The sequence below is a fragment of the Castor canadensis genome, chromosome 11 (assembly GCF_047511655.1).
Source record: "Castor canadensis chromosome 11, mCasCan1.hap1v2, whole genome shotgun sequence".
Taxonomy (NCBI): domain Eukaryota; kingdom Metazoa; phylum Chordata; class Mammalia; order Rodentia; family Castoridae; genus Castor; species Castor canadensis.
In genome coordinates, this window is record NC_133396.1 from 14,969,472 (window position 1) to 14,996,619 (window position 27,148).

The 27,148-nt window shown below is 42.4% G+C and overlaps 1 protein-coding gene across 5 annotated transcripts in view; it reads right to left on the bottom strand.

Annotated features, from left to right (window-relative positions):
* Positions 1–27,148, bottom strand: part of Tex2 (testis expressed 2) — a 107,618-nt gene that overhangs the window by 22,793 nt on the left and 57,677 nt on the right. For all 5 annotated transcript variants that reach the window (XM_074045421.1, XM_020156464.2, XM_074045420.1 and 2 more), the window contains 4 exons: positions 19,926–20,126; positions 18,636–18,975; positions 14,796–15,043; positions 4,121–4,267 (listed from right to left, as the gene is read on the bottom strand). In XM_074045421.1, coding sequence (XP_073901522.1) covers positions 4,121–4,267; positions 14,796–15,043; positions 18,636–18,975; positions 19,926–20,126 — 936 coding nt within the window. The remainder of the gene's footprint in view (positions 1–4,120; positions 4,268–14,795; positions 15,044–18,635; positions 18,976–19,925; positions 20,127–27,148) is intronic.

The window sequence follows — 27,148 nt, forward strand, 5'->3', positions numbered from 1 at the left end:
GGGGAAGGATGGGGAGAAGTACTGTTGGGCATTTGTCCCCTCTCTCCATTGAAGGACACAGACACAGTTCTTGTGAGACAGGAAGCTATTTCCACACAACTACCCTGCCTGAGGTCGGGTAACTGCTCTTTGCCTTTCTCCTTCAGGGAGGGGCACAGTTCCCCACTTCTGCTAGTCCAAAAGTGCTGCAGTCTCCCTTCTGATTTCTCTACATCTCCTCCAGATTACTCATCTGGGCATACCATCTGGTTCCTTCTGAGTCTTGACTAATACATCCACCTGAATCTATTCGCAGGAATTTATTCTAGAGGAAATAACGTAAGAGTACTTGTATCACACTCAGAAATTCTTATTTCATGTCAAGATTGTACAACTAATACATTATGTATTTCCTCTGCTTGGACTTGTAAAGTAATTTAAAATCTTTATGTCATTCATTGTCTTAAGGTAAGATGTAAACTAGGGATCCAATTTAATTACCCTCCCCCCACCCGGCCATTGGCTACTTAGCAATCTCAACCTATTTACTGAGCAACCAATATCTTCCCTACTGGTCTGTACTGCCACCTGTAAATAACCAGATTCCCATCACACTGGAGTCTGTATTGAGCTTTCTGGTTTTGCTATTATCAAACTGCTCTTATTACTGTAGCTTTATAACACATTTCTAAATCTGGCAAGTCCCTCTCCTTTCTATGCTCCCAGAATTCTCTTAGTTATGAGTATTTTTCCAGTTGAACATAAAATAAGTTATAAAGTTTAGAATAAGATTAAGGTTTAAAAAAATTAAATGCAAACAATATTTCCCATAAAATTAGGTTCTATTTGATGAGACATGGATTTAATACAAACTTGGCAGGACCTCTTCAGCTATCTCTCTGCAGAAAAGAATAAACATTTAGGATTCATCAGTTGGAGAACGTCATCTCTGATTCTTCATGGGGGTGGAGGGATTATGTTAAAGAAGTCTGATGTCTAATGAGCAAAATTTGAGTAGAGACAGTGTTCAAATGTGCATTTTTGAATTGGTGGTTGGTTGCTGTGTTTGGAACATGTTTTTCCTCAAAGTATGGATGTTATGTAAGTGGGGTTGACTTCTCTATCAACCTATAAAATGCTAGTTGGCCAAGAATGTAGCCTTTTATCTCTTACTGTAATTCTAAAACCCAGCATTTCAGGAGTCTGCCAGGTCAGAGAGACTTTGGGTCAGCCAAGGAAAAGGCCACCTCCAACAATGGTTCTAATGGGAACATGAGTCCCAACCTAACCACAGCAGGAACTGCCCTTCTCTCTCCTGTCACACTTACTCCCTAACTGCATTATGCACCCTAGGGTCCCTACAAAGGTAAAGGAAGGAACTGGGATAGGTCTTGAGGCAAAGGCACAAGGCACTGAGGAGGTAGCAGAGTGGGTAGCCTCTAACTGCTAGTGAGTACAGTGGGAAAGGGTCATGAAGGGACTTTTTCCTATTATTCACTTGTTTGTCCACCCCCAAGAATCTGTAACGTCTGCAGCTAACCCCTCCTCACCCTCTCCTTGTTCAGCTCTCTATCCAGGAGCAACCTCCTTCCTACACTGCAGAAGGCAAGACACAAATCACTGCTCTGTGCTATGAACAGAGTCAACCAGAAACCCTTTTGCTTCCCACCCAAAGAGCCCTGCTGTGAGACAGGAACCCAGAAAAACATTTTTTTTTTAACCCTCTTGAGTAAACCCAAGTAGGGACAGGACAGTCAGCTATATCAGACATGCTCAGGTTGGTAGGTGATAAGTCAGATGCCATATGTAATGACAGCAGCATCTGCTGACATAAGCATGAGTGTCCCATAACCCCGAGGTCTCAAAGGGTATATTTCAGCAGTCACTGAACAGCCAAGTGTCCTTGCTGTTGTGGCAGAAACTCAGCTTGTATAAAATCCATCCTTGGGCACCAGATGCACACAAGGGCTGCTCTTTCACAACATGAGTCATTGTCACATGCAAGGGTGACAATCCAAGACTGTAGGACAGGCCCAGAAGTTGGTACTATCCTCTTGCCTTCTTGTTTGTTCCCCTGTCTGGGCCTCTCACAAGGCAGCAGCTCAGCTGCAGTGGGGGTGGGGGGGGGTGAAGATAGGGCTGGCAATAGAGGGGACATAGCTCCCTCTGAACTCTGGCACTGCTGGTTCTAGACCACTCCTCACCACTCTAACCTTTTAAGCACGTCTGACCTCAAACAGCAAAAGAAAGTTTAAGTTTGTGAACTGCAAGAGCCTACATGATCAACAATAGGACCAAATGAGAATAGATTTTCCTCAATTTCTTCAGGAATGAGGGAGTCATCACACTCAACCATGGGAGCAGAGGCACCATGATTTCTGGCTCCATATAGAAGCCTGGACTCTCCTCCTAATGCCTTTGGAATGTATGTAGCAAGAGCCCCATCCATCTGGAGCCCAAGCACACACTGTTTTCTTTTACATTCTGCCAAGAAGTACAGTCCTCCCATCTCTGGGAAAATAACATGGGCAGCTCTGCCTGTGCGTCTTGATCTGGAACTCCAGCCTCTGTCATTTCCAAGGTGGCAAAGACGTTAAATGGCTCTAGGTTGTCTGCTGACATCCCATCCCCCCAACAGAGAGGGTCACTGCTGCTTGCTCTCCCCTCCCCTCTTGACCATCTGGCAGAAGCAGAGTCAACCCTCAACCTACCGGAGAACACAAAGTGGCTAACTTGTCAAAGAGCCCTCTCAAAGTCCTGCCCCCAATTCTGTCTCAAAATCCCATCTTTCAGCTCAGAAGGCTGCCCCTCTTTACTGAGGGGCTGGGGAAGGGGAAATACTGGCCTGCAGATGGCAGGCGGAGCTCACCATAGCTTCACTAAGCCAGAGGAAGGACCAAAACCAAACTGAAGCTCATTCCTGCCCATATTTTCCTTCTAATTTTATCTTAGCTTACAGTTTCTTAACCCTGAGTTCTTGAACTCTGAAATCATGTGCAAAATTTTCCATTGGTGTGCATTTTTCTTCTTTATTTTTTGTTTTTGATGATCTTGGGCCATTGCCCTCAGATCTTTTTACTTTAGTTTATTTTTTAGGTAGGGTCTCATTTTTCCCGGGGGCCAGCCTCAGACAATGATCCTCCTACTCCGGCCTCTTGTGTAGCTGGGATTACAGATGTGTGCTACGCCTGGCTTATTTTTTTGAGATAGGGTTTCACTCACATTTTTGTTCAGGCTGGCCTTGAACTACATTTGTCCCATCTCTGCCTCCCGCACAGCTAGAATTACAGGTCTGTGACACTACACCCAGCACAGTGTGCATATTTCTAAGGGAAACACTCTCAGATTTCTGCTTCTTGAAGAATATCTATGATTAAAAAAAAAAACCAAAAACCAAAAAACCTCAGAGCCACCGACATAAGCTACCACCCACATAACTCTCAGTGAAGACTTGGGGACTAAAGTGAGTCTTTCTTGGATAGTCCTTCACCGGGTCAAAGATTTACTTCTAAGGACCCTCCAGGAGATGCAATGCATATTTTAGTGACAGCCATGAGGAACACTTAGGTAGCTTAAATTCACTTCCAAGTGGGTCTGGCTTAGCACCAAGAGTGTTTCTTCAGCAGAGAGCCCAAAATAAAGTACCATCTGGCCAAAATCAAAGGTCAATCACAGACACATTTTGAGCTGATGCTCACTGTCCCAGCTGCCAGAGGGAGTGCGGTTAGGAAAGGCTCTTAAGTAGTCCAGGATTTCCTCCAAGTTGACCATGTGGCCTGGACAACTACAAGCCTGGGTGAGCTCTGGACAGACAATTTAACTTTGTTCCTAACTCAAAGATAACAGAACTACATAAGACAAATCATTTACAGGAGCTTATATTTCCCCCAAACAAATTCTGGGTGATCACTTGGACAATGATGAGGTAACACCAGATAAGAAGGAAACAGAACAGCTGACTAAGTCCCCAGATGTGATTAGTCATAGATCACGATCAGTCTGTGATCCAGGTCAGATGTATTGCTTGAGAACTTACTACCCTCAAATATTCTATGCTTAAACCAAGTTATTTTTTACTCAGGGCACAAGGGTATAGATCATCCAAAAATGAATTAGAAGCTTGATGGGTAGAAAGCAATACCTTTATTTTGCTGAGTTTCATCTGGATTTTCTTAGACACCAGATCAGACCAGTATTTCTCGCCTAAGAAGTCCCAAAATATTCTTCCAAGTAACGCATTCACCCAGGCTTCCTGTTCTTCCTCCTCAGAGGGTGGAGCCTCTGGGAACTGCAAAAGAAAAGGGGCCAAAATTAGCTAGAATACAACTGAAGAATAAGACAGGTACTTATTTTCATAAAGTCTCTGAAGGTCCTTCCTATGGAAACAGGGGACTGCGTGAGTTGTACTTCTTCCCTATAAATTAAAAGTCCCATGTTATACCAGTGAACAGAAAAAAAGGAGAAATGAAAGCTTCCACCACAGCTATAACCAGCTCTTTGTCTACTTTCTTTTTCGCCCAGTCTTCCTGTGAACCAACTAGCATCCATAGCATTAGCTCAAATAAATTACCCTATCCCCCAATTTAACTTAGTATTCACAATATATTTACCATATATCTGCTTACATTTCTTCCAGCTGAGAATGGACATGTAATCATTAGGCTCGTCCTTATCCAGGCAAAACTCAGATTCCCAGTGGCCAGGACTCAGTTCCAGCCTGATCCTTGCAAGGTCAAGATATTCTTGGGATGCTGAAAAATACTGATGCTTTCATCACGCTCCTAGAGACACTGAGTTAAGTGGCATCAGGAGTTTCAGAAGCTCCCTCTTCATGCGATGAAGAGGTGAGAATGAGAACCACAGGCCGGATTAGAAAAGCTGCTCAGGGCTGCTGTTTCACCAATCCCAGCCCAGCGAAACACCCTCCCCTTGATGCAATCTGCCCAAAACATCTGGCTGTTATGTGAGAAAATGTGCATCTCCAATTTCCTAGGCTACTTTTTAAGACAATGGGTCCTGGCCTGTCAAGGGCCAGGGATGGGGATAAAGAAGAAGAGGGAAGCATCAGCAAGACTCACGGAGAGGGCTATGAGGTATAAATGGTTAGTACAGGTGATGGGGTCAGAACTCAGAAAAGCAGTAATATCAGTACTGCTATTACAGCTGATGTCCAAGGACCACACTGGGCTCTACACCACATTGCTCGGGGTTGCCTCATTCATGTGTCATAATATCCCAGTAATATAAGAGCCTTGCTTTCATCTGATGGAAGAGAGGTCCCTAGCCAGACTCAGAGCCTTGTTCTCCTTGTTCTCCACTTGCTCTGGGGGAGGGAGGGATGGTAAGTGACATCCCTGGTATGACAGACATTTTCCTACACTGAGGTCTCTAACTAGACCACAGCCTTACAGAAACAACAAACTTTGGAAAACAAAGGTGAAAAAAATCCAGAAGTGCAAAATCTGAATTGTTCACCCTTTCCCCTCTCTCTGTGGTTTATATACACACATCTGCCCTGCACACGTGTTAGGCCATACATTCCTCACTCTCCCTTCATGCCTTATACTTGGGCATTCACACCAGTGTGATCTCTTCTGAGCAGCTATAACTGTCCCACATCACAGTTGTGTGCCTAGGCCATGGCACAGTTCACAAGTCACTTGGTACCCATAGATGTGACCCTTGCAGGTCTGACTGCTTTTAAGAACGTGCAAAGTTTACTTGGACCTCTAAGGATCTGATCAAAGTGAGCCAGGTATGGAGCCTGGGCCAAGTCCAGTGGACTGCTCAACACCTCTGTCCACTAGTCAGGTTACAACTGTGGCACTCTCTATTTATGGACCTGGGGGTTTCACTAACACTTTTCAATCACATTACTGATGTGATATATGCTAGGAGGTCTTCAAATTTGGATGTTTTCCATGGTCTCCCTTATGAATATTGAGGAATGTCACTTAAAGAAATTAAACCCTGGTTTAAAATGAATACATGTTCCATTTCAGGAAATGTGGCCCTACCTTGCTAATGGCTGTGGAGCATTCTATCTGGGCTTTTCAGTCTGGACAATAACCAGGACATTTTCTACCACCAGGTCCTGGACAAAAAGGCAGATGTCTGCACCAGTGACTGCTCAGTTATGCCACAGCTTTGTGTGTTTTGCAATCACTTTTCTCTCTACGTGAACATCTTGGGCCCCATAGGTAACAAGTGCAGTCTTTCTGAGGTTGCAGACTTTGAGTCCCATCAGATTATCTACATAGTTATACAAGGACAATGGTCACTTGGCTACTGTGACAGTGCCAAGCTGCTACTCACAAAAGATCCCACTTGTCTTATTAGATCTGTAATCTACATAAGAGGTTACTTTTTCCTTCTGAAGAGGGAGAGTCTTCTCTTTATCAACCTTTCTTCACAATGCTGGTTTTCACAGGAACCAGGTTTTGTGTGAAACAGCAGGAAACAAAGGTTACCTCACAATGTATGTCCAAGACAATGGCGCGTGCATGATGCGGAAGAGTTTTTTGGAATAACTGACAAGCAGGTTATTTTTTCTTTTGAACAGGTCCTATTTCTAATGTAGGCTCCTCTCCACAGTTGCACCAGGAACAAAGAAAAACCTGAGAGCAGCAGAACACTGACAATGCATCAAAGAAGCTTCACGGCAGAAATCTGGACTGCACAGGCTGCTGGGAAGAACTCACTTTCAAAAACTGTCATAAAAATTTAAAGCTGGAAGAACAAATGTGCATACATTTCCTAATATTGCCGTTTGGCTGCAAGCAGAAATGTGAGGAGAATATTCATTCCACCATTTATTTCCACAATATACACAAATTTAGAAAGGGTAACTTCCTAAAGATGGCTCCCAAAAAAATGTTTGGGAAGTTCAGTGGTCCAAAGCTGAAGCAAGGCTGTCAAGGCTGTCTAAACAGCTCTTGGGATATATTTTATTAAAAACTAACTTCTAAAACCAAAGTAGTACAGATTTACTCAATTTCGTGGTGTAACATTTCCTGTTATGAACAGCTAGGGAGAGCAATCCAGTCGTGTCTACAAAGGAAGCATAGAGCCTCTACTCCTGAGTTTGGCTGCTGCCACAAAGGTGTCATGAGTAGCAGCTCAATGCAGGAGAGGACACAACAGAGGACCCTTATCCCAAGCTCCTTTGTTTGTTCCCGATTTTAACAGTAATACAAGCTGGGCACTGGTGGCTCACACCTGTAATCCTAGCTAGTTGGGAGGCTGAGATTGGAAGGATTGCGGTTCAATGCCAACTAGGGAAACAGTTCATGAGACCCCCATCTCCAAAATAACCAGAGTAAAATGGACTAGAGGTGTGGCTCAAGTAGTAGAGCTTTGTAAGGGCAAAGCCCTGAGTTCAAACCACAGTCCCACCTAAAAGGAAAAAAAACACCCATAATCTCACTGCCCAAATATAATTATTCAAAACATTTTCACTGTATTTTCTTTCAGTGTTTTTCAATGTCATGACACTTTTAAGAAAGTAGAATTCTTTTTCAAAATCAAATTGGGGGCTCAAGTGGTAGACTGCCTGCCTAGCAGTGGGAGGCCCTGAGTTCAAACCCCAAAAAACACCCCCAAACCAAACAACAACAAGAATACTAACAACAAAAATACCCAACAACAAAACTGAATCTGGCTACCTGGCTTTGTATTCATTTTTCAGCTTTACTGAGATATAACTCAAAGACTATACAATTCATGCATTAAATGTATATAGTTCAACAGATGCTAATTTAAACACAGAATTGCAATATGATATAGTAATTCCACTTCTGGGGATACACCAAAAAGAACTGAAAGCAGGGTCTCAAAGAGCTATGCATACACCCACACTCATGGCAGCATTATTCACAATGGCTAAAATGTGGAAGCAACCCAGGTACTCACTGACAGATGAAGGAATAATCAAAATGCTATAGAAATGCACAATGGAACATTATTCAGTCTTAAAAAGGGGAAGGAAAGGTAGGTAGTGGTGGAGCACACCTGTCATCCCAGTACTCAGGAGGCTAAGGTAGGAATGTCACAAGTTTGAGGCAAAAGAAAGAAGAAAGGGAAGGAAGGAAGGAGGGAAGGACAAAAGGAGGGAGGGAGGGAGGAAAGCAAGGAAGGAAGGAAGGAAGGAAGGAAAATCCTGTCTCATGCTACACATGGATGAACCTTGAGATGAGTCTATTTGTATGAGGTACTTAGAATAGTCAGAATGATAGAGACCAACAGTAGGTTGCCAGGAGCTAGGAGGAGGGAAGGGGAGAAATGGGGAGCTACTGTTTAGTGTGTATAAAGTTTAAGTCTTATAAGATGAAAAGTGGTGGTGGAGGCACAATATTACTAAACACTTAGTGCTTAAGATAGCAAATTTTGTGTTATGTATATTTTAACACGATACAAAATTTAAAAGTAAAGCACAATTCAGTAGTTTTTAGCATATTCATAGAGTTGGGCAGCTATCACCACAATTGATTTCAGAACATTTTCATTATCCTCAAAAGAAACTTTAACCAAATACCTATCAGCAGTCACTCTACTCCCATGCTCTACCCTCCTACTAGCCTAGAAAACAACTCTGTCTCTATGAATTTGCCTGTTCGCTTGTGACTTTTCACTTAGTATAATGCTTTCAAGGTTTATAAATGTAGCACTATACTCTTCCTTTTTATTGTAGAATGATATTTTTTTTTCATTGACCCAACCCAGGGCCTTGTGCATGCTAGGCAAGTGCTTGACCGCTAAGCTACATTCCTAGCTCTTGGTTTTTTGAGACAGGATCTTGCTATATAGGTTAGGCTGGCCTTAAACTCATAATCCTTCTGCCTCTGCCTCCTGAATGCTGGGATTACAGGTATGCATCACCATATCCAGTGTTTTTGTAGACTAATATTCTATTGTATGCACGTATCACACTCTCATTTACCATTTGATGGATACTTGGGTTGTTTTCCACTTTTGGCTACTGCAAATAATGTTGCTAGGATCCTATGTGTACAGGTTTTTGTGTGAGCATGCATTTTCATTTTTGGAGTAGAAGTATTGGGTCATAATCATCTCTCTATGTTTAACTTTTTTGAGGAACGACTATACTATTTTAAACAGTGGCTCAACATTTTGCATTCTTACCAGCAGCATCTGAGGGTTCCAACTTCTCTGTATCCTATCTAATACTTGTTATTACTTGTTTTTCGTTTTTGGCAGAACTGAGGTTTGAACTCAGGGCCTCAGGCTTGCTAGGTAAATGCTCTACCACTTAAGACATGCCTCTGGCCCATTATTGTTTTAGTTATATTTCGGATAGAATCTCAAAGTTTTTTTTGCCCAAGCCAGCCTGGACTATGATTCTCCTACTTAAGCTTCCTACATAGTTACAATGACAGGTGTACATGGGCCACATTTTTTGCTGAAATAGGGTCTTGTAAACTTTTTTGCCCAGTTAGTCTTGAACCAAAATCCTCCCAATCTCTGCCTCCAGAATAGCTAGGATTACAGGCAAGGGCCATCGCACCCAGCCTTTCTTTTCAAAGTTTATTTTAAAATTGGTTATATTTTTTACTTATTATATGATAGGCATTTTTCATTTCCACTTTTATTTTTTTCCTTTTTTTATTGTTGTGCTGGGTGGGGGTAAATTGCAGCATTTACAAAAGTTCTTACAATATCCATTTCCACTTTTAAATGTTTGAAAAAGGTACTCTAAAGTGGAAAGGGAAGCCAGCCTTGGAAAGCTACTCTGCCCTTTATAGCTCTCTTGGCTTCTATTTGACTCCTAACTATTTTGTAAGATTCTCATCTCTGGATAACATTAACGAGGTGGTACAGATATTAGAGAATCAGTGCAACTAATAACAATGAGGACAGACCTCTCCATCCTGCAGCAGCCTACACTATCTCTAGCATTTCCTAAAACCATTCAACACTGGAGTCTCATACCTGGGGCCTCTGGGCACAGGTTTCCCTGATGGTCCTCTCCCTGCAGGCCACTATAGGGGACACAGAACCAGCAGTTCCTGGGATGCACTAGTGTAATATTATTCTACTTTTAGAGACTTTTAAACAGATTTTCCTTGTTTCCTGAATTCTGCATCTCCTCCTCAAACCAGATACAAAACATTTGGAAAACCGAGTCCTCTTCCCACAATAATGATATTTTACAATTCAAATTGAGCTTATCAGCTCCAAGTTATTTCAATATGAAAAATGCCTTGAGCTCATTAGTAATTTTATAGGTAAGAATAACTGACGATAATGCTTAGCATCACTTAACACAAATCTAGTCTATATTCACTAATTATATCTCCGGGTGTTTTAACATTGGTTCTGATCCTGAGCACCAGAAATCTAACAATGCTCCATTCATTCACTTCCTGACCAGTGGTCCTAATTCATTTAGCATTGGGCAACATGACAAGTGGGCCAAGTATGTGGACATGACCATTATACTCTGGATCCCTGGGGAAAGAAATGCTTTCACCATAGCCCATAAGGAGCAGCAGCAGGGTGAGACAAAGTGAGGTGGGAGTGGGAAGAGGGTGGGAAAGCCCCAGCCCCTTCTAGGAAAGAGGAGGGAACTTTGGCAAGCATCTGGGTGGTGGCCAATGCTGAAGACATGATTGTGCAACTTGAAGAAATCCCAAAGGTTCCCTTTGTCTTTGACTCCTTTGAGTTCCTCCACTTGGATTGATAATAAAGGCAATTTGGACCCTAGGAAATACCCTGTTTTTGGCAGGAGGGATGAGTACCAATGATATCAGAAAATCCCCATTTGGAAGGGCTGGGGAAATGGGCACTGCCATTCCTGTTGGGAATGAACATAGGTGCAACGCTTATACAAGGGAATTTGGTACTATCTATTAAAAGTACATGTGCACTTGTCTTCCCACCTAGTAATTCCACTTCTAAAATTTCATGTTGAAGATACAAGTCCCCAACAGCACACTTCCACAAGATTGTTCACTGCACACTGTTTGTAATTGCAAAACACTGGAAAAACCTCTGTGTCATATAGAAGAGACTCAATGAACTATGGAACATTCATTCACACAATGGAGTCCTTTGCAGCTTTTTTTTTTTTTAAGAGTGGAATTTATGAACTGATATGGAATGATTTCCAGGATGTGTCTGGAAGTGAAGTAGCAATACTCAAAAGAATATTGATAGTATAAGACAGAAGAGGAAATAAAACTATACAAAGAATAAAGCAGAGAATAAAGGAACTGGCTCACTCAGAGTGGGAGGGGAAGGGGTGAATGGGAAAAACACAGGAAGATAGAAATAGGAGAGGGGGAATGAATTTTTTTTCCAAATATGCCTCTGTACAAGCTCTGATTTTTAAAAGCATATTAATGTTTCACCAAAAAAGAAAAGAAAATCAACAAGTATGGGGGAAAACTTTCATTTGCTCAAATCACAAAATTAATATGGAATTGGTAAAGAATCATTTCCACTGACTTACAAAAAAAGCATGGAATGTAATACAAATGGTATAGGAACACTATAGTGGATCTCTCTCTCTCTCTTTTTTCTTTTAGTAGGATTGGTGCTTGAACTCAGGGTTTCGTGCCTGCAGAGCAGGTGCTCTACTGGTTGAGCCACACCTCTGGTCCTTTTTGCTCTGATTATTTTGGAGATGGAGCTTGTGAACTATTTACCCAATTTGGCCTCAAGCCACGATCCTCTCCATCTCAGTCTCCTAAATTGTTAGGATTACAGGTGTGAGCCACTGGCGCTGGACGTGGAGTTGTTTGTTATGCAGCAAAAGAGAACTGAACAAACACCTATACCTTACCCAAGAGATCTCTACTATCAGACCACCCAGGAGCCCAGACACAATCCTACCTGCTCCAAGCAGGTCAAGTGGGCATAAAGACCCTGCACTAAAGCTCACATACTTTCCTCAAAAGCCCGTCAAAGTCAGTGGCCCCTGATCACACAATTCAGACACTCTGGCTTCTTAACAAATGACAGTTACCAATTATTCAATTAACAATGGCAGGGGACCCACCTTTGAGATGGGGTCCTCCAGGGCCTTGACAGGGTCTCATGGAAAAGCCAACTAGGATGGACATATGGCAACACTAGCCAACTGACAACTGGGAGAGAATACTGCAGAACCTGTGTCTGGTGCACCTCAGTCTGGGGGTAGAAAGCCTTTTGACCTTGGTAACTCTTGCATGATGACAGTTCCAGGTTTCTGGGTTTTAAAAATTTATTTATTTGTTTATTTATTTATTTATGTTATGTGGCACTAAGGTTTGAACTCAGGGCCTCACACTTGCTAGGCAGACACTCTACCACTTAAGTCATTCTACCAGCTCATTTTTTAAAATTTTTAATTTCATTTTTATCACCATATTATTGTTGTTTGGGAGCTGTACTGTGACATTTACAAACATGCTTATAATATATCCTAGTCAAATTTACCCCTTCCCTCATTCTCCTTTATCCCCCACACCCATTCCTGGAACAGTTTCAACAGGACTCATTTTTCCATTCTCATACATGAGTACATAATATTTTCACCATATTCACCTTCTTTCACCTCTTCTCTATATCCTCCCCCCCACACACACTGTTACCAATTCCCAGACAGGACCCATTTTACCTTCCTGTCCTTTGCTTTCGAAAAAAGACATTTATTTCTGTTTGTTTAAGATAGCTACATAGGGATTTTCATTATGACATTTCCATGTATATATGTATTGTATCCTAAACTGGTTCATCCCCTCCATTTTTCTCCTTTCTATCTTGAGTTTCTGTTTGCTGTACTAAGTCTTGAAATTATCAAGAAAAGATGAAATCATCCCTGCCTGCTCTGCCTAAGGAGGCCAAGAAGCGCAATCTGGTTTTAAAAGATTTCCATCTGAAGTAGAAAAGGGAAGAGTGTTTTGCATAATTAAAGGGCTAAGTGCCAAGTGTCTGGCAGCAATGCTGTGTGGAGAGGCGTGGCAATGATCACGTCACACAATGTGCATGTGCAGCATGCACCAAGGAAACACTGCTCTAAAGCAGGGTTTGCTAGGAATGAGGACTGGCTCAAAGTAGAGCACCTGCCTAGCAAGCCCAAGGCCCTGAGTTCAAACCTCAGTACTGCCAAAATAAAAAAATGTAATAGGGCTTTTTTTGTTTTTTAATTTGTGGAAACCTTTCAGAAAGCAAGAATTTTATTAGATCATCTTCTCATGCAGTGCACAGTTCTTCTCCTGATCTTCCTGGGTCTGCTGAGAGCAGGACAGCTGATAGCCCAAGCAGAAAGGGAATCTGGGGAGGAGGGACTCACTGCTAGCAAATATGACACTTCTAGAACAGTTCATATCACCCTGCTCTAGTCTAGAGGGAGGTATGCTTCAACCTTCCTGGCAGCTCAGGGCAGTGGGCGGAGGCAAATGGCTCAGGCTGGCCAACAGCATGTGGTTCACACAGGTCAGGTGAGTACCCTGCACCACAGTGAAATAATCAGTGGAGCAAATAAAACCAAGGACCACTTAAAAGCACAAAAGGAAGGCACCACATGCTCCTTTGTTACGCACTGAAATTTGGTCACTATAAGAGGTTAAACATTAGTGATTGACCATGAGAAAGAGGCTGCATGTTCCGAGGTGGGGACACAGTAGAGGCAGGAGGTTCAGATCCTGCCAAGCTCCACAGTGATGCATCGATGTGACAGTCTGACAAATTTGAGGGGCCTCAGGGTCTTAGGTCAGGTTTTGCATACTCCATCAGTACTCAGCTATGTGACTAAGCTACCTAACTTCTTTGTTTCTCCTTCTACAAAATGGAGAGAACCCCATCTAGATTGCAGACTGTTCCTGGGATCAGAGTAATTCTATTAAAGTGCCTAACCAAGTCTGGCATATGGCAGTCTACATCAGTGACCTTGTCCTGGATGAACTTAAGTCAATGTCCAGCTTGTTACACTTTGGAAATCATGTTGGAAAAGCACTGAATTCACAGCTGAAGAGTCTGCAAATGTGAGCCTACAACTGTTGCTGAGGAATTAAGACTTCTATTAATTCGCAGCAATTCTGTGGCTTTCCTACTGACCACCCAACTGCTCAGGTCCAAAAGCTGGGAGTCACCTTGGCCTCCTCTCACACACACCACATCCATCCATCAGCAAGTCTAGCCAGCTCCTGTGGCCAGTCAACCCTCACCACTGCTGCTACTGCCTGATCTCAGCTCACCACCCTGCAGCATCTCACCCACTGCTTCCCTCTTATAGCAGGTTCTCCACTGAGAGCCACTTACCTTTTTAGACTTAAATAAGATCACTGTCACTCCCTGTCAAAACCTTCCAAGGCTTCCCATCTCCCTCGGAACTGATCTGATGAGGTCTCGCTGACCTCATTCACAGCCTCCCCGCCTCCCTCTCTTGCCCTTTCTTGCTGTCCAGCCATACTGGTCTCACTGTTGTTCTTTAAGTGTCCCAACCACATTCCTGCTGTGGGGCCTTCATACCTGCTGGAGAACACTCTGTAATGCTCCTCCCTCACACAGTGTGGTGGCTTACTGCCTCATGACCTCTTCCCAAAGGTCACCTCCTCAAAGAGGTATACACTATGACTCATCCACTTTCTGTCTCCTTTACCCAGCTTCAGTTTTCACCACCTGATGCTTGTTCCTTGCTTTCTCCTTGAATAGAGCATGAACGCTTGCAGAGCACAAAGGCCCTTCTCCATTTTGCCCAGCACCATGTGTCCCCAGGACCTAGAATGGGGAGAGCCTGGACAAAATGGGTGCTCAATCCCTTATGCACAAGGAGTTTAAGAAGAGCTGAAAGGCCATGGCCCAGACAGCTTTACCTTTTTCCCAGCTGTGGGGCTGCTCTCTGTGCTCTGCACAGGGCTCCTGTGGGGGCTTCGGCTTTCCTGGGGCACACATCTGCCCATATACACACTGTAGTCTAGAAGCATCTTCTGCCGCACACTGCCTACCAGCTCCTTCTGCTTCGGCTGGGACATGATCTCTTCCATGCTGCCTTTGCTGCTGCTTCGGCTGTGGGTCAGGTGCCCGGAAGGGCTGCTGTGTCTGCTGTGGGTGGGCAAAAGCCCTGAAGCAAAGAAGTGATGGCTCTTAGTACAAATGAAGAAAACAACCACCAAGCAAACCAAACTCCAGAGGACAGATGCCCCTGGGTCAAGTGGGAAAGCAACTAAAATGCTATCAAATGATTATTTAAAAAATATTTGTACCCTGAAAAATTCCTCGCTCTAATGATAGATAACTTATAGCACAGTTTTCATTCTTCTCCAAGATTTCATAGTAATAGGAACAATGAAGTATTTCTGGTGGGTACCTTTTCCTTTGCTCCTGGTGATTGATCTTTTAGGAAAATGTCAGATATAGTCCTAGCATACCCCATGTCAGGATGTATATGACTGCTATTAGGGGCAAATGGAAAGTGGGCAGAAAGCTAAGTGACTGTTCATCTACAGCTCACAGAAAGGAGCCATCTTTCATTCAACATATCACTGAACTCAGACAAATGGGCAGATAAATCACAATCTTCTGTAACAAATGTTGCCAAGAGGCACTGGCCCTTGCACTGACTTCACCCAGTGACACCTAGGCTGTCTCAAGGGAAGAATTGTCATTTTCCTGGCCAAGACAGGGGAAGATAATTCTAGGTATAGAGAACAACATATCAATCAGCAAGGGCAGGGCTGGTGGAGTGGCTCAAGTGGTAGAGCACCTGCCAAGCAAGTAAATGTGAGGTCCTAAGTTCAAACCTCAGTATCACCAAAAAAAATTTTTTTAAAGAAAGAAAAAAGAAAAAAGCGAAGGCAGAACAGACTGGTTAGAGGCCAGAGTGAGATTCAGCAGAGGACAGGGGCAGAGGCACAGGAAGTACAGGTGGAGAGAGACACTAGGAATGGATTGCTAAGTGCCCTTGGAGAGTCATTACCAGCCACATGACAGTCACTGTCAGAGACAGCTTTGTAGGATAGTTCGGTTCTCACAAATTGACCTTTGCTACTAGATTCATCACATTTTTGGTAGCTTAAACTTACCATAAATACGTCAATTCAGAGCTTTTAAAGGCAACCCAGACTAAATACAGGTATTGTTAGTGGTGTGAGAATACAGAGCTGCTGACTTTAGTTCAAGTGAGTGCACTGAAAGCTTTCCCATATCTAGCTCTTACCATTCAGTTTGCTGAGCTGTGAGTGAAAGTATGGGAACTTTGGGTAGGATTTCAAATTCATAACAATAATCAAAGCTTTTAGTTAAGTTCACAAGTAACATGCCACTTTGGAGGCTTCTCTGGGTGACTCCTGAGGCCCTAAGGTTGCATTTCTGGGCAGGCTTACACATTCCTGAGGGCTGCTTGATTTTCAGTGTCAGTGCCTAGGCCAGTGGACCTTTATACTCTTAACAGAAATATAATGCCAGCTACAAACAACATTTTAAATTTTCTAGCAGCTAAAAAAGTAAAGATAAACAAGTGAAATTAATTTGAATATGTTTTATTTAACCCAATATATCTAAAATCTTATCATTTTAACATGTAACCAATATAAAAAAATTGGGGGTGCGGGGACTGGGGTTTTGAACTTAGGGCTTTGTGCTTGTAAAGCAGGCTCTCTACCACTTGAGCCATACCTCCAGTCCATTTTGCTCTGGTTATTTTGAAGTTAGGGTCTTGTGAACGATTTGCCTGGGCTGGCCTTAAACTGCAATCCTCTCAAATGTCAGCTTTTGAAGTAGCTAGAATTACAGGCACAAGCCACCAGTGCCTCGACCAATATAAAAATTTTAATGGGATATTTCACATTCTTTTTCATACTAAGTCTTTGAAATTCAGTGTATATCTTACACTTTAGAGCACATCTTAATTGGACTGGCCACATTCTGAGTGCTCAAAAGCCACCTGGAGGGTCCTGATTTCAAAACTCAGTACCCTCCTTCCAAAAAAAAGAAAAAGAAAATTAAAAAAAAAAACAAAAAAACACCAGGGTTCATGGCTACTGTACTGGACCTACCAGGGGGGCTGAGCAGTGGTTGGTGCTGAGTAGTTCTCACTGACTTGAATCTTCTTTTACTAAGCACTATGGTTAAATTATGCCTCCCAAAAGACATATTGGTATCTTAACTCCTCCCCAACCCTCCCCTCCCCTGCCACATGTCAGAATGTGATTTTATTTGGAAATGGGGTCATTGTAGACAGAATTCATTAAAATGAGGTCATGCTAGAAGTAGGGTGGGCTCTTAATACAATATGACCAGTGTCTTTACAAGAAGAGACACACTGAGACAGCATCCCAAGACAACAGAGGCAGAGTTTGGAGGGACACAGCTGCAAGCCAGGGATCCCCTGCCACCAAAAAAAGCTAAAAAGAGGCAAGGAAGGATTTAGAACAGTCTCAGAGGGTGCTTAATTCTGCCAATACCTTGATTTTGGACTTCTAGCATCTGGTACTGGGAGAAAGTAAGCATCTATAGTTTTATACCACTCAGGTTGTGGTATTTGTTCCTGGCAGCCCTTGGAAGTAAATACACTCCTTCTCCCTATTTTTTTGTGCTTAAGGTATTTCCAGGAACTTCTGGACTCTCAGATGCTCAGGGTCAGGATGGAAGTTGGTGCTGAAGCTGACAGAATGGAAGGTCAACAAATGTACTGGGTAAGGGTCCAAATCACTACCCAGAAGAGGAAGCAAAGCAACCAGAAGCCATGTTTGAGGCCCACATGAGCCATGTACTCCCCGATTAACACAAATTCATGTCAGGGAAAGCCCCAGAGTGGCTCCGCCCTAGTTCTGGCTCCATCCAAGAAAGTCTCCCTAATAATATACACATTGATCTTGTCCTTCTCAGATGTCCCACAATTACTGGTTGCAGCATGCTTATTTTAGCATAGTAATTCTTAAACATTTGACTCATACAGGTCATTTTGTCTAACAAACACAAGCACCTGGGCGGAGTGGGTGGTAAGGGAGGGGGTGGGGGCAGGGGGGAGAATTGAACCAAGCCTTGTATGCACATATGAATAATAAAAGAAAAAACAAAACAAAACAAAAAAAAACACAAGCACCCGACGGACAGGCTGCTGTTGCTGTTTGCTGGTTTTATGGCCTTTGCAGCACCAGGTCCAGCCACTGCTGAACAGAGGTGTTATGTGGTTTTCCATCCAAATGACCAGGATTTGAAACAAATGGTCAGCAGGCCTGAGGATTCTGCATTTCTATTGGAAGCTCAGACTTGAGTGAACCAGCCTGAAATATCTCTCCTTGACTTTCTTCTTTTTTTTTCAGAGCTGGGGATTAAATCCAGGGCCTTACACATAGTAAGGACATACTCTACTATCACGCTACTCCCCTAGTGCTTACCTGTTTTCTTATGACAAGGTTTTCTTGCTGCTGCGTCTCTCAGAGCATCACAATATGCACAAATAAAATATAATCCCCTGGAGCCACTAAAGGCTGACCACATACATCTGCAAATGGACCCATCACTGGTGAAATGACTTGGTACAAAGGGCTGCAGTGATCAATCTAACAGGTACATGAGTCACAAGAACACACTTCAAGTGGCAGAGAGTAATCAACACTGGATGGGTTTCCTTCCTGCTTGTCTGACAATCTTCCCCAATCTCCCCGCAAGCCCTTTAAAAATGTATGAGCACGTAGCACAAATGCCATTACCTGGTTTACCTCCGGAGACTCCAGGTGGCTTCTTGAGGTCTGACTTCAGTTTAGATGCTAGAACAAATCTCCTAAACCACTCCTCTTTTTCTCGGCCAGTTCTCCCAAACAGATACAGTATCTGATCTCGCTGGCCAGATCTTGCTCCCTCTTGAGAGTGGAGTGGCTTCTTAGGGTCCTCACTTCCCAGCTCTCTCTCGGCTGGTGGCTTCTCCTCAGAAGTCTCCTTATCAGTCTGAGCCTTAGACATAAAGTCATCTTGCTGACCAAGCTCGATACAAATGGGGTACTTTTTATTCCAGATTCGTTTGCGAGCCAAACTTTTAGGCACAAGATAAATCTACAAAAAAGGGAAATGATTTACATACTGAGGAGCAGCTACACTGTGCGTTAATATTCTGCGTAGCACAAACACAACACTTCCAGAATTTTTGACTAAAATGATGAATGTGAAATAATTTTTACTACCTGTCTATAACATGACAATAGAAACTGGAATAAATTTTTAGAACTGACTTCTTGTTCCTCAAAATCATTTCAGAATGTAGATGTTTAAGAATTATGTAAGAAATATAAATATCTGTAACTTTTAGGCAGCAGTAGCACAATAATAATATTTAGCTGATTACTACCAACTAAGTTTAGAGACCGAGTTTAATGTTTCTGGATGAAACTTAAACTGGGGGTAGGAGGGGGCTTATCAATCTAGATGTGAAACTAAAGACAATGCAAGTAAAAAATTTATGCAAAAACCACTACATAATTGTGTCATTTTGGAGAAAATTAAAGATTATTCACATGAGTTATAAGAAGAACAGAGAACCTATAGCTTCATGCAGTAACAAATAATTTAGATTTCTCACAAAATAAATATACCTTATCAAAATGCAATTATTTTGCATATGCATGTTTTCCACACTTTATAGGGTAAAGCCTTAGTTAGTACCCTATGCAACCAATATAGAACAGCTTTTGAGGTGAGAATTCTGAGTGTAGGATCCCTGGCTCCTGAGGTGTGGTTCGGGGCCTGCGGTGTGGGGTGTGAGCATCCCTGGAAGCTCATAAAAACGCAGGCTGTTGGCCCCGCCCAAAGCTGCAGAACCAGAACCTGCGTTTTAGAAGAGCTCAGGTGTTTCATATGTGCATTAAAGTCCTAAAGTATACTGACCTTCAAACAACAAAAACAAAACAACATCAAAAAACATTTTAGGGGGAAAGTGCAGGAAAACAAGCAAGATTCAAGTGCTTTTCATTCATTTAAGCTCTGCTTCCAAAAGTACTCAGGCTCACCTTGCTGTCAGTGAGGTCGTAGATTTTCTGGCTGATATAGATGACCTCTGGCTTTGTTTCATTGTAGCTCGCCCTCCTGGACACATTTTTATTGGGCTTTGAAAGTCTTAAGGTTCCGCCCTCAAGCCGAATGAAGACTGAATGTGTCAAAGTGGCATGGTAAGTTTCAGGATCATAGTTGGAAATCTCATTCATCCATCCCTGATGGAGAAAGACTTTCATTAGTAAGTAAGAGGAAATCTGATTCGGTGTGAAAATGATGATACCAAACTTGACTGTGGTGCAGGTGTCACCCCCCTAATGACTGGAGGCTGCTGAGATACCACTTAGCTGGATGGATGATAGGTTCTTAGGAGCAATTTGGTATGGTTTTGATAATCAAAAATGTAGATGGGGGTAGTGATGTCTATTATCTTAAATGTATTGTTCTTCCTTCCTTTTTTTTTTTTAAGTTGACAAGCACATCAGGAAACTCAAAAGTTTTGTTCATGTAACCGAGCATGCCTCTCTTGCCTGTCCTCGTTTGGGGATGAATAATCCACCCAGTCCAGTTTTTTTGTTTGCTTGTTTGTTTTTGTTTTTTGAGACAAGGTCTTGCTGTGTGGTCCAGGCTGGCCTGAAACTCACAATCCTCCTGCCTTACCCTCTGAATACTGGGATTATAGGTGTATACCACTATGCCTGTCTACCAATCTGGCTTTCTTAATTAGCCAAATGCACACTCTTCTCAGCCAACGTGCTAACACTCTTGAAAATTTCACAGACTGTGCTAAAGCATGGTACCATTCCAAGACTCAGAGAAAACCTACCACTCCATTTCAATGCCACTATAACATGGAAATCATATAATAAAGCAAATGAACAAAAATGAGGCATTAAATAAATGATATAGTCAACATGTCAAAGTCCAAAGACACATAGTAACTTAAATGAGCAAAACTGTGTTCTCCAAGTCTCCTTCCCTCCTAAAATCAGTATAAATGTACTTGAGAATAGATTTTTTTTGGTGGTGGTAGTACTGGAGTTTGAACTCAAGGCCATGTGCTTGCTAGGCAGATACTCCACCACTGGAGCCCCATCTCCAGCCCTTTTTGCTTTTTTTGAATAGGGTCTCCTACTATGCATGCTTCCTGAATAGCAGGGATGACAGGTGCCACACCAGCATGCCCAGCTAATCAGCTGAGATTCGGGTCTCAAGAACTTTTCATGTGGGCTGGCCTTGAACCTCAGTCCTCCCAACCTCTGCTTCCTGAGAAGCTGGGATTACAGCCTTGAGCCACCTCACCTGGCCTCGTTTACTTTTAAATGTTGGCTCAGTCTTCCGTTCTCAGGATTAATGATGTGCTCAAGTTGGGCTATATGACAGGTGATGTAAGTGCATTTCCCAACTCTACCTTCAGCAACTTCACATTGGGAGCTTGTACTGGCCATGGTGAAAATTTTTACATGCTGGAAACTGGGGAGCAGCACAAATCAAGCCTTTCCCCTTTTTTTTTTCCCCCTTCTGAGAAGCCAGTTTACCAGAACAATGCTATGATTATGATTATGTTTTTTGGGTTTTTTTTTTTTTTGCAGTTCTGGGAACAGAATCCAGGGCCTGTTGCATGCTACACAAGTGCTCTATTACTGGAGTTATACCCAATCCTCATCCCTTTAATACACCATGGAATCTGGTTTGCAAATATTTTGCTTTTCCCTCCTAATTTTATAAGGGCAATGGTCTATGTTTCCATGCAATGTCTTTTGGAATTAGTAAACCTTATAACATGAGTTGGGAAGTGTTCTCCCTTTTCTATTTTCAGGAAGAGTTAATATAATTTCTTCCTCTAAGGTTTGGTACAATTTGCCAATTAAGTCATCTGTGACTAGGATTTTCTTTTTAGAAAGGTTTTAAACCATGAATTCAACTTCTTCAATTTCTAATGGATTGTGTAGGTTATGTATTTCTTCTGTATGTTTTGTTGTTTTGGGATGGTCTCATTACCTAGCCCATGCTGGCCTTAAACTCATGATCCTCCTGCCTCAGCCTCCCAGGTACTGGATTACAGATATGTACCACCACACCCAGACTATGTATTTCTTTTGGAGTGAATTTCGGTGGTCTGTACCTTTCAACGAATTTATTTAAAATGATTTATTTCATTTAAGTCCCCAATTTCTGGGCATAATGTTGTTTACAATATTTCCTCCAATTCTTTCAATGTTTGTGGAGCCAGTCCTGACAGCAATACTTTGTACTTGTCTCACATCTTTCTTCTCTTATTGCAGCAATAGGGTTTGAACCCAGGGTCTCACGCTTGCTAGGCAGGCGCTCTACAACTTGAGATGCTCCATCAAGCCCTTTTTTTTGTGATGGGTTTTTTCAAGATAGGATTCTTGAAAACTATCTGCTCTGGGCTGGCTTTGAATAGGGATCCTCCCGATCTCTGATCTCTGCCTCCTGAGAAGCTAGGATTGCAGGTGTTAGTCACAGGCACCCGGCTCTTCTCTTCTGATACAAACTTGTACTGCTATTAAGTTCTTCTAGGCAATGCACTAGTGGAAATGTTTGACATATTTTCAATTTCATGAAATTGAAAATTTTTTTCTAATTTCCCTTTTGACTTTATCTTTGGACCCAGAAGCTATTTAAAAGTATGTTTAATTTCTAAACATTTGGGATTTTCCATATATCTTCTATTATTGATTTCTAGTTTAATTACATTATGGCCAAAGAACTTTCTTTGCATAATTTTGAGTTTTTAAAATTTGTTAAGACTTATTTAATCATACAGAATATGTTCTGTCTTGGTGACAGTTCTATATGCATTTGAAAAAACATGAATGCTGCTGGTATTGGATAGGTTTCTTTTAAAACACAAACATATCCTCTGTCACTCCCCTCCCCTTTTTTGAGACAGGGTCAAGCTGTATAGCTCAGTCTGGCCTCAAACTGTCCATCCTTCTGCCTCCACCTTCCCCAAGTGCTACTACGCCTGGGTCTAACCCAACCATTTTCACTAAAGATCTCTTTACACAGATCCCCAATTATCTTTTTATCCAATTTGGTTGCAGAAAATGCTATCTCACCCATAACAGGTTTCCTAGGGTGACAATTGTAAAGGCAAGTAGATTTAGAGTGGCTTCAGAGCCCAATTCTATTTACTAACAGAGCTACTGAAACTAAGAAGAATTCATGGAATGAGCGAAGAAAGGAAGGACTGAGAATTTCTTAAGATCAGGAAATGGGAGACCAATAGACACCTCTCTATCAGTGTCATTTATGAGCCACTGGGACTGCTCTTTTTGAGTGATTGGCTACAGAAAAGGCTACTTGAGGTACACAGCATGTATGACCCATCCATCACAACACCTTAGCTGAGATGTCAACTTATATGTAATGACTGTTTTAAATTATAGTCATCACTTGATACAGGACAAATTTACTGTAATAATATCTCCAGATAAAATATTTTTCTGTAGTTTCCAGCTATGTAAAATTAGACACATAAAAGAGCCAGCAGAATTAAGACAGTACTGGAATTTTAGACAAAATTCCTAGTCTTTAAAGTTATTATCCATTTCCCAAAAGAATAGAAACACTCAGGGATAGTCATTATATTGTAAAGTAATTCTCATTACAGACTCTGAGAAATAGAGTAATAAACTTAAGAAATAAAAGGTTGTTTCTCTCTAATTGCTTTCATTTTGTCATTCCTAACTAAGTCAGAAAATGCAGAACTGTCCAGAATAGTACTGTCCAATGCAAATATAATGAGTCATAAAAATATTCAATTTTAAATTGTCTGGTGGCTATATTAAAAATGAAAAATGATGCCATGCATGGTTGTGCATGCCTATAATCCCAGCTGGTCCTGAGAAAAGATTTGGAGGATCATGGTTTGAGGCCAGCTTGGGCATAAAAGTTATAGCAAGACCTCCATCTCAACCAACAGTTGAGTGTGGTGGCATGCACCTGTAATTCCAGCTATGCAGGAGGCATAGGTAGGAGGATATTAGTCTGAGGTTGGCCCAGGATAGGGAGACCCTATCTGAAAATTAAAGCAAAAAGGGCTGGGGACATGGCTCAAGTGGTAAAAGCATTTGTCTAGCAAGCACAAGGTCCTGAGTTCAAACTCTAGTGCCACCAGAAAAAAAAGAGAGAAGAAAAAAGAAAGGGGAAAAAAGGAGAGGAAATCAATTTTAACCATATATTTTATTTAACCCAACATATCCAAAATATTATTTCAACATGTAATCACTACTAAAAAAAGATGGTATTTTACAATCTTTGCGTCTTACTAAGTCTTTAATTTTAACAGAACACAACTCAGTTCCAACAAGCTACCTAGTTGGAACTGTGGTTCCTACTATGCTAGAGGCATAGCTCAGCAGTAGAGTGCTACCCTTCAAGTGTTGGGTGTCACATGTGGAAAGTGGCTATTGTACAAGACAGTATAGGCCACGTCTTAGCTACAAGCTTTTTAGCCCTTAGACACTTGGCTCAAACACAGTAAGCAAAGTCTTCCTTTCTCTACTGACACTTCCAACACAGACTTAATTACAAGAGGCACCTAACTCAGTAATAGTAATTTTATGTTGTGTTTTACTGGATGTTCTGCATAATTAAATGAGGGAATAAAATCTAATCTCCAAATAAAATGATCTACTGTAGATCATTTTAGATTTTAAAAATCTAGGTCAAAGGCTAAAGTTTTTTAAATCTCTTATTTATTTATTTATTTATTCCTCTACAGGAACAGTAAAAGATACTGAATTTATTTATGGAGAATCTTACATTGAGTTCTTAGTTTATCCCTTTGATTTTCAGATTCAGAAAATAAAACAAGGCATAGGCACATGCGTTGGGTACTAACACTGTATCAGCTAACGTTTGCAGGACAGACACTCTGGCAATGAGCCATCATTCTGCCCCAGTCTTAACAAGCTGCAGCTCAATTCCTGTCCCTAGAAAACTCTTGAATCTGGCAACCTTTTCCACAGAGCATCAGGGAGTTGGTTCTTAGTCTCAGAGCCAGGTGCTCAGCCCGGCAGCCTGAAGAACAGGCCCCTCTAGAGCTCCCGCTGCATGCACTGCAGCCTGTGTCCACCCCGTCCTCCCTCACAGGGACCCCGTTCTGAGCCGAGGAAGCAGCTATCCTTTGGACAGCTCTGACAGATATGGGTCACCCTCCACCACTTGCCAAATTCCAGGAATTCTAGAACAACCTGACTGAGAAGAATGTGAGAGAAAGAAGAGTGTTTCTGGCCCTACCTACACAGTTCCAAAACACAACACACTACCAGCCACACCACAGTGGTGAGAGGCTGGGAGAGAACCAAGGCGATGCCTTCCCTTGAGACAGTGGGTCAGGGCTCCAAATGCCCTTCATCCAACATGGGCATGGACGACCCTCCTCCCCACAGGCATCTTCTCAGATCCCCAGTGGCTATGGTTTCTCCTTCCCTTTCATCTTCAGGATTTCCTCCTTCCTGAACTGCTATGTTCTTTCCTTTGTGCTAAAGAGCTATTAGAGGCTAAAGTCCACAGCTGCCAAAAAGCAAATAACCACCCATGGATCATGATTTGAACTGCACATCTATTGTGAACAGTCATTTGATAGCCTGAGTGAGACCTTACCCTGCTCAGATCTGATTACACAAAAAATTGCTTGCTGGTCAAACACAGGCACTTGGTGGAACTGCTAAGCCTCAGACAGCCTGGGTTCCAATTCTGCCTTCAATGCTTATTAACTGCAAGTGGGGCAATACTTAGCTCTCAGACCATCAGTTTTCTCGTCTGTACAAGAGTCCAGTATGGCTTACTGCCCAGCATCATGCCTCTCTGGTCTCCAGTTCCTAGTCTATGCTTGAGCCACAATCATTTTTCTCCACAGTGACAATACTGTTTTTGGAGGGGGTAGACAGGTTTTGTTTTTTATGTAGCCTCAGGCTGGCCTCAAACTTGCAATCCTCCTGCCTCAGCCTCCCACGTGCTGGGACGACAGGCATGCACCACCATGCCTAGCCTGACAGTACTCTTTGAGATGTAATTTACACAATAAAAATGAACAAATCTGAGCACATGGTTTCAAAAATACTAATGTTAATATAATAGGAGCTGATACCTAAGCTCATATTAGTTCCAGACACCTCAGGTGCAATATATTTCTCCTTTGTTTCTGTCATTTCTGTACACTTTCACAGGAGGAAAATGGTAAGAGAGGGTAAGTGAGTTGCCTCCCAAGTCCCAGAGACTAGCACAGATGGGATTTGACATCAGGTCTACCTGACTCAGAATGTGGGCCCTATCTTAGCCCAATGGCACAGGCCACATGCAGTCTGGCTAGTGGTTCTTCTCCTACCATGGCACAGTTAGCTCCACAGAACAGTCCATCAATCCAGGGAGTAACAAATGTTTGTTAATTGATAACATGAATAAGCCTAATTCAGAGGGCAGCTGTGAGGATTAAATGAAGTCCTTGGAAATCACAGGGAAGCAGGACAGACTAGTGTCCCCCCTCCCCCAGCCTGTTAAAGATTGTGCTGGCTGTATACCTGGAGACACAAAGGAACATGCTGAGCGTTTATCTGGAAGAAGACTTGGTCACCATTCTCAGAAAAACTAAGGCAAAACTGCACAAAATAGCACAGAATAACAATATAAGGAGTGCAGAAAAATCTTAAGAGCAAAATGTTAATGCTTGATGGGCACTGGTGGCTCATGCTTATACTCCTAGCAACTCAGCAGGCAGAGATCAGGAGGACTGAGGTTCGAGGCCAGCCCATGTACATAGTTTGTGGGACCCTGTCTCAAAATACCCAACACATAAAAAAAAGAGCTGGCGGAGTGGCTCAAGAGGTACAGCACCTGCCTAGCAAGTACGAGGCCCTGAATTCAAACCCCAATATGACCAAAAAAAAGTTAAAGTCTCGCAGGACAGAATTTGAATTGGCCCCTTCTTCTTTTTTTTTTTTTTGCAGTGCTGGGGTTTGAACCCACTTGAGCCACTCCACCAGCCCTTTTTTTGTTTTTTTGTTCAAGATAGGGTTTCACAAACTATTTGCTGGCTTCGAACCACAATCCTCCTGATCTCTGCCTCCTAAGTAGCTAGGATTACAGGTGGGAGCCACTGGCGGTGCCCAGCTTTGAATCAGCTCCTTCTTATCTGGAGAAGAGAGATGTTGTGGCCAGAGCCCAGGTATATCCTGCCTCCTATGCAAGGCTCTTTCTAGAACATGGC